The sequence below is a fragment of the Oncorhynchus keta genome, chromosome 13 (assembly GCF_023373465.1).
Source record: "Oncorhynchus keta strain PuntledgeMale-10-30-2019 chromosome 13, Oket_V2, whole genome shotgun sequence".
Classification (NCBI taxonomy): Eukaryota; Metazoa; Chordata; class Actinopteri; order Salmoniformes; family Salmonidae; genus Oncorhynchus; species Oncorhynchus keta.
In genome coordinates this window covers 18,214,243-18,222,466 of record NC_068433.1, presented here as the reverse complement: position 1 = coordinate 18,222,466, position 8,224 = coordinate 18,214,243, and the positions used below count along the sequence as shown (strand labels likewise).

Genomic DNA, 8,224 nt, shown 5'->3' with positions numbered 1-8,224 from the left:
GGCTTGGGCCATTCCCCCCAGAAATTTCCAGGAACTTGCAGGTGCCTTGGAAGAGTGGGGTAACATCTCACAGCAAGAACTGGCAAATCGGGTGCAGTCCATGAGGAGATGCACTGCAGTACTTTATGCAGCTAGTGGCCACACCAGAAACTGACTTACTTTAGATTTTGACCCCCCTTTGTTCAGGGACACATTATTCCATTTCTGTTAGTCACGTGTCTGTGGAACTTGTTCAGCTTATGTCTCAGTTGAATCTTATGTTCATACAAATATTTACACGTTAAGTTTGCTGAAAATAAAACGCAGTTGACAGTGAGAGGACGTTTCTTTTGTTTATATCTTTGTAGACTTGTTTGATTACATTTACACTAATCTTTCGTGTTCAGGCATAGTCATAAAATATGTTTGTGAGATTTAGGTTCAGGTTTGCAGAGATTCTATTTACCCCAAGTAGTCTATCTATAATTATGGATATTATAATTATGTACATTAATGTTATATGAGAATAACTGATTTAGAAAACTTGGACATGGCTGTGGTTAAATATAATTATTTATTAAACAATTGTTAATCAAAAATGAAATTAAATGTTAAAAAAAACATCTAGAAAAATGACATATTGTCCAAATGACGGCTCCTATTTCAACTTGATGTAGAAAACTAGAAAAGGCACTGTGCAGTGAAGTCTGCCGAGCAATATATTAAAACATTTACAACAAAAATTACTTTCTTACAGCATCACTAGAATGGTCCGCCATGAAAAAAAATGACATAGCATGTAGGCAATGTTGTGATAATCTCTGGGTCAAACTAGAACAATACCTGCAGAAAAACGGGAATTTTCTCCTTCATTTACCTCACTCTTAAAATCCTTACATCCAGTAATCAATCCATTCTTGAGGTTTTGGTAAATCAAACAGACCTGGGTCAAATTCCTATTTGAAATACTTACAAGTTTGAGGTGGGTTGGATTTATCTTGGAGTTTAGACTTTTGGAACAAATTCAATTGGTTCCATTCTACAGGAACATCTAAATGAATTTGACACGTGTTTGACCCAGGAGACAAACAGAAGCATGGTTTGACAACATGAAAAGTAACGTACCTTTAACACACCGCCCCAGTATGTGACAGGAGAAACATTAAAAGAGCGAACAATGAGGCTTATATCTGGAAAGGAGTGTGAGAGGCGATCTGAACTGGGGATAGAAAGCCATATAAAACACAGCAGCAAATTGTCAGGGGTGTATTTGTTAGTACAAACCATTTCACAAAAATGAGTGTTTCTTATTGAACAAGTTCGGGTTAGTCACTCCCCGTTTCATCCATTTGGTTCCTAGTGAATACACCCCTGGAATGGCAGGGTTAAAAAGGCAGCTTAGAACATACGCCAGATACCAATTACTTGAGATGCTTCTCTCCTAACAAGTAGCTTTGAGATGCTTCTCTCCTAACAAGTAGCTGTTTTTATCTCAATATAAAATTCTGTGGGTCACAATTAAGTACTTTACTGTGATTTGTTTTCAATTAAAATTGGCTCTTAGGAAAGAGCAATTTCTCAAGCAAGAATTTTGATCGGACCTTATGGGAGTGCTGAGTGGAGAGTCGGGAAACTGAAAACTAGCTGTTATTGGCAGAGGTTTGGAACTCTTTTGAACTGGTCAATCAACTAATTTCTTCCTGGTGATGTCAACAGGCAGGTCAAAACTCAGTCTCACCACAACAGGCTGACATTTCAGGCAGTCTTTTCAAACAGCTTTTACACTAAAATTGTAATATAATTTTCACAATTTCACAACCTCTGTGTGGAAATATATACTGTATAAAACACAGGAAAAGCAAGTTTGACTGCACTGGGCCTTTAAAACACTCATTCAACCTCGGACTGGAAAAGATTCACCCACGATTAGGTTCCTCTGTGGCCACATAGGGGGACCCTTGGGACTTATTTTAAAGTAGTGCTCCTACAAAAACAATGCATACGTGCACACAAACTGAATCTCCCTTATTCCATGACTGCATCAACACTGGACATTAAAAGTAAAAAACCTGCTCAAGGCATATTTACCTCACCTTGTTACATTGTTACATAGGCAGAGGTTGCGCAGTCACTGTAGAAAAATGAAATGACCGTAATTCGAGAAACAAATACAAGCATTTCATAGATTTTCTGGCTAAAGTGTAAATTGGTTAGAGCTGAGTTATTGTCATTGTTACATGTAGTTTATTTGATCATCTCTGGAGGGGAAAAGTGGTTTCGTGGGAAACATTCTTCAGTGAGCCAACCTGTGAATGACCTTGGAAGTAAGTTCGAGCAGTTCCCTGCATCAACCAAGAACCATCCTAGGTTTGGATCCTCTTTCGTAATTTATTTTTGGCTTTCTACTGTGCAAATCCACAATTACTGCTGCTGCCATCTAGTGGCCACAATCCCAATCACATGAAGACCGGTGTGCAGGCATGGCATAAGACTCCTGAGACTACTGCTGAACTGAAGAGTACTCTTCAGACTTTTACTGCCTCTGGGAGTTACCAATCTCTTTGGCATTCCAGATTCATGTCTGTCTTCTGATATGACATCTCTACAAGCAAATAAGCATCACCGTAAGAGGATTCAAAAATTGTAGAAGGAGATTACATTTTTTCTAACTGTGGCTTTCGTACCAGACCCCTTCAACAGTAGAATTTCCATCATAGAAACCCATGTTCATCAAGTCCTCTGGGTGTTACAGGATTCCATTTAGCTATAGTTTTACTGGAGTAGTAACCTGCAAAAGACAGGAACATATATTATTCACCCCTGTAATAGACTTCTAATGAAAGTTTTTATAACATTTATTGATGACCCAAAAATCTATAGTAGAAAACATGCTTTCACTTTGGTCACTTTAAAACCCACAAATGGTGACATGGGTATGACCACAAACAACTAGGGCTCCAAGTGTCTTCCACTTTCCGTGGCAAATTATCTACAGAGAGCTCCAGTTACCTGATTCAGGCTGGCTCTTGGGGGGCTCTGTAGGTTGGGAATCTGGGATGGGTAGGCTTCCCTCTCCCAGGTCGCTCTCACCAGACGACATGTGTTGTTCCCCGCCTTTAGCGTTCGTCATCATGTGCAGGGCGGGCCTCTGGTGGTATTTTGCCCGGTATGTGTCTGTCATACAATTGTCCACAGAGAAGTAGGTGGTGGGGAGGCCCATAGGTAGAACCATCTCCCCTGTCACCGGAGAGTCTAGGTCGTCCGTGTCGTCCCCTGGCATTGAACTGGGAACCTTCTCCTCTCCGCTCTCACTGGCCGTCAGATCGTTCCGGTCCTGGTCCAACGAGCCTGACTTGGAGCTAGCGTCCGATGAGAGCTTGTGCTCGACGGGCGTCTCAATCCACCTGCGGAGGATGGTTTGGGAGAGTATCGGCCCGTTTTTGGCCTCGTTCCTGGCGTTTGTGCAAATGGGCTCCTGGAGCTGGGGAGCACAGAACCCCGACTGGTCTGTCAACCGGTGGACATTGGTCTTGGGAGGGAGAAGTGGGGTCAGGATGTGGTAGTGGGGCTGGGGGGAGCGGTCTTTGGTTACCAGGGCCTTGGTCTCTTCCTGTTCGGAGAAGGAGCCGGCGAGGTCGTCGTAGCTGTTCCACTCTGAGGTGCTGGTCTTGGGCAGGTATGGGGGAATAGGGCTGACCGGGCTGGGGCTGCCATCGATGTTATCCTCCTGCTCGTCATCCAGACCTTCCGTCCTCTCCAGAATCCCATGCGTATATCGGAAGGCTCTTCTTCTGCCGCAAGGAGAATAGGACATACATCAATATATTTTCAAACTAGAAGGAAAACAGTCTATCCAGAATAAGATGTAATACTTCATCACAAGCATCAATATTGGCACATCAAAATGGGTCAATTGTTTCCATTACCTTTCAGTTATAGTAAAGAATCAAAGAAACAAACATTTCACTCTACTGAAACTAGTACAATGACCATGCTTTACCTTTGGGAACTTGGACTCAATTTTAGGAGATGTGAGTCTTGCAGATCTGGAAACTTTGCTGGGTGTTCACCTGGAATAGATTAATACATTCATTAGATTTGGTAAATTGCTACGAATTTGCTAAAGCATTTGACATACGTAAGTCTGTCAAATGTATTGCTATTGTAAGACTGATTATAGTTGGCATATGTTCCTCTATATCTAGTAAAACATACAAAACAAACAAAAACGCTTAGCCCAAAACACTTAGAAACAACACTGCCCTATTCTGAATCAAATACCAAAAATTACTTCTCTAAATACATTGTCAAACCTTACCTTCACTGACACACACAAACCACTCAAATATTGCTGTGCTTCTGCTTTGATCCCATGTTCGAACAGGGTCACAGACATGTTATCTAACTGGGGTCATGTTAAGGGCCTAGCCAGGTGCTGGGGGAATAGGTATCAAAGAGCGGCAGTCTGGTAGAGTGCCCCCGGGCCCCCTGTGCACCACTGTCTGACCCGGCATGAGCGAGGCTGAGGCCCCTCAAAGGGAGCCAGAGCTGAAGTACCAAGCCGATGCCTATTTGCTTGCCTTCAGGTTGACAATGCTAATCCCTGCTAACGCAAAGTGAGAACTTAAACAAAAATATAAACACAACATGTAACAATTTAAAATATTTGAATCAGTTACAGTTCATAAGAAAATCAGTAAATTGAAATAAATAAATTAGGCCCTAATCTATGGTTTTGACTTGACTGGGAATGCAGATATGCATCAGTTGTTCACAGATACCTTTAAAACAAAGTAGAGGCGTGGATCAGAAGTCCAGTCAGTATTTGGTGTGACCACCATTTGCCTCATGCAGCGCGACATCTCCTTGGCATAGAGTTGATCAGGCTGTTGATTGTGGCCTGTAGACTGTTGCCCCACTCCTCTTCAAATGGCTGTGCGAAGTTGCAGTATATTGGCGAGATCCAGAGCATCCCAAACAGGCTCAATGGGTGACATGTCAGGTGAGTATGCAGGCCATGGAAGAAATGGGACATTTTCAGTTTCCAGGAATTGTATGCAGATCCTTGCAACATAGGGCAGTGCATTATCATGCTGAAACATGAGGTGATAGCGATGGATGAATGGCCCAAAACTGTTGTTTTCGTTGTCCGTAGCTTATGCCTGCCAATATCACAACCCCACCATGGGACACTCTGTTCACAACATTGACAATAGCAAACCGCTCTCCCACAAGATGCCATACATGCAGTCTGCAATCTGCACGTTACAGTTGAAAGAGGGATTCATCTGTGAATTCCACATATCTCCAGCGTGCCAGTGGCCGTCGAAGGTGAACATTTCCCCACTAAAGTCAGTTACGACGCCGGACTGCGGTCAAGACGCCGGTGAGGAAGACGAGCTTCCCTGTGACGGTTTCTGACAGTTTGGGCAGAAATTCTTCGGTTGTGCAAACTCAATTTCATCAGCTGACAGACTGGCTGGTCTCAGACGATCCCGCTGGTGAAGAAACCGGATGTTGAGGTCCTGCGCTGGCATGGTTACACGTGGTCTGCAGTTGTGAGGCTGGTTGGACGTACTGCCAAATTCTCTAAAATGACATTGGAGGTGGCTTATGGTAGAGAAATGAACATTAAATTCTCTGGCAGCATCTCTGGTGGACATTCCTGCAGTCAGCATGCCAATTGCACGCTCCCTCAACTTGAGACATGTGGCACTGTGTTGTGTGACAACTGAACATTATAGTGGCCTTTTATTGTCCCCAGCGCAAGGTGCACCTGTGTAATGATCCTGCTGTTTAATCAGCATCTTGATATGCCACACCTGTCAGGTGGATGGATTATCTTGCCAAATGAGAAATGCTTGCTAACAGGGATGTAAACAGATATGTGTACAAAATTTCAGAGAAATAATCTTATGCATATGGAAAATGCCTGGGATCTTTTATTTCAGATCTAACATGTGACCAACAATTTACATGTATTTTTGTTCAGTATATAAGCACACTGACAAGGTGAGTGTCGGGCTTTGAACAGCTGACTGGGTTGGAGAGGTGAGCGAGTGGTTTATGATATCTGTGGCGCGTCAGCACACTCGACCCCCCTTTTTTTTTTGCACTCTCCGCAGGAGCATTACTGTCTAAATCCCTTCTGCTGGCATGCTATGATTACGCTGGGATCGGACTCCAGAGTCCAGGCTCTGTTTTCATTATTTTTTTCTCTCTCCCTCCCCTCCCAACGCTGCGTGTTTTTAAGCCGCTAAAGTCCGTGTGGCGATTCTCAGTTTGACGCTGTTGATTTGTAATGTGGACAAGCAACCCAAACATGAAAAACAAAGCGAGGATGCAGTTTACAGCCCTCCACTACATTGGGCCTTACTGTAGCAAATCCTCTTCTTTACGGTGTTGTGGGCTGTTGCCAAGAGAACTTGAGGGACCGGGGAGAGTAGCTGCTGTATAACAGAGGCGGCTGCGGTCACTGCTTACAGAGATCCCTCGTCGCACTTTAAAATCACAAAAATGTTTCAGACATCAGCAATCAGACTAGATATTAATCAATGGCTGAATAATATCTTAAGTGATTAACGGCAGAGTCAGGGTCACTAATAAATAGCATTGTGGTGCACTTTTCCCTTAGTGTTACAAATATAACCATTAGAGACCCACAAAGTAATTTAGGTAGGGTGCATTAATAAATTCATGTGGTTTTGGTTAATTTTCTAGAAGTTAGGGGCACCACAAGTTCAATTGTATAGTTCAAAAAACTGTTGCATTAAGTTGCTTGTGCTGGCATAAGAAACAATATGTGTAAGCTTGGGTCCTTATAGAATCAAAAACGCTAATATATACTAAATTTCCTCACAATGACACTTAAAACACATTTGTTTACTGGATGAATCCAAATGGAGAACATACACTTTGAAAACCAGTTACTCTCTGTGATTGACTATGGCCCCTGGTGTTTTTGTGTACGTCATTCAGTGTTGTGTTCCAGCTCTGACGGTTTTGAAGGTACCATTTCAGCGAATGGGACTACACAGAGCAGCCGAAAAGGACACCATCTCATGTGCCGAAAGCCAATCAAATCATCATCTTACTAAATCACAGTAGTGATGTCATTTTGTTTCAAAAGCTCTACCATCATAGCTCAGCATCTTTGAGCTAAAGGTGATTTTGCAAATATCAAACGTGTCATCACGAACTCCAACCTGTTTTTTTATGATAACACCAGAATGTTGACAGCTCTTTGAACGTCTTAAGTAGCTGTGTTGATGCAGCAAAATGAGGCAATGTCAGACGTTTCAATTTTAAGATTGCAGAGCCAAGATTTGTAGACCTCAGGGTTTTCTGCTGATCTGCAGTCCTTCAAAATCCGCAACATCAATCATACTTGCATTCACATTGCAATTCAGTTTCTGGTGCGAATCAATTATGGGAGGAGAAAAAAGTTAACCATGGTAAAAATGTAGAGCTTTCAATAAATCTAAATGTGAACTGATGGTGATCAAAGTGATCAGGGGACAAAAAAACTGGCAAGAGTATTTATTGACATCTAATAAATGGTTCCTGTTCCAGCTTGAAACACCAATAGCACACAGATCAGAGGAATATAACTCAAGGTGGTATGGATTGCAGGGACAAAAAAAATACAGGATCTCGCAAGCTTTCCACTCTTCGCTTTGCTCAGGTTCAGTTTTAAACTCAACATCTGTACTTCAATACATGAATCAATCATTTCAACCACATTTACTTAGGCAATTTGTTCAAATTCAATTAGGAAATAATGGACCATTTGGCCACAAAGTCATTTGAGATTGTTATTAAAAGGGTTTGAACGGGATCTTAAGCACCTACACGTGTAACATATTGTACAAATTACAATTTGTAACATATTATACGAATTGCAGGGTGGAAAAAAACCATTTTTCAGAACATAACAAACAGATATGAAAAGGATGGCGTTATACACAACTGTGGCTCACGATCACTACTTTCAAAACTACTAGCTGAAATTATACAAAACATTTCTAGCATCACTTTAAACCTCAACCCTGTCCATATTGTCCATAAATCTCATCACTCAACGTAATCCATCCACTCTGTATGGTTTATAGGTGTGTTGATGAGACCCTGGTCTGAGAACATTAAACCTAAAAAGGCCTGATATTAATGTGTACTCTGAGGGTGTTAACGAAAAGGTTAACACATAAGTCACTGGCTTGTTATTAAGTGGTGTCAATGGGCTAGC

General features: G+C 42.0%; 1 protein-coding gene across 3 annotated transcripts in view; it reads right to left on the bottom strand.

Annotated features, from left to right (window-relative positions):
• Positions 1-534: 534 nt before the first annotated feature.
• The window catches only part of LOC118391981 (inactive ubiquitin carboxyl-terminal hydrolase 53-like), a 54,922-nt gene continuing 47,232 nt past the window's right edge, over positions 535-8,224 (bottom strand). For 2 of the 3 annotated variants that reach the window (XM_052459509.1, XM_035783514.2), the window contains 3 exons: positions 3,980-4,049; positions 2,989-3,770; positions 535-2,767 (listed from right to left, as the gene is read on the bottom strand). In XM_052459509.1, the coding sequence (XP_052315469.1) occupies positions 2,691-2,767; positions 2,989-3,770; positions 3,980-4,049 (929 nt within the window). In that variant the 3' untranslated portion in view covers positions 535-2,690. The remainder of the gene's footprint in view (positions 2,768-2,988; positions 3,771-3,979; positions 4,050-8,224) is intronic. The other variant, XM_035783515.2, reaches the window with a different exon arrangement.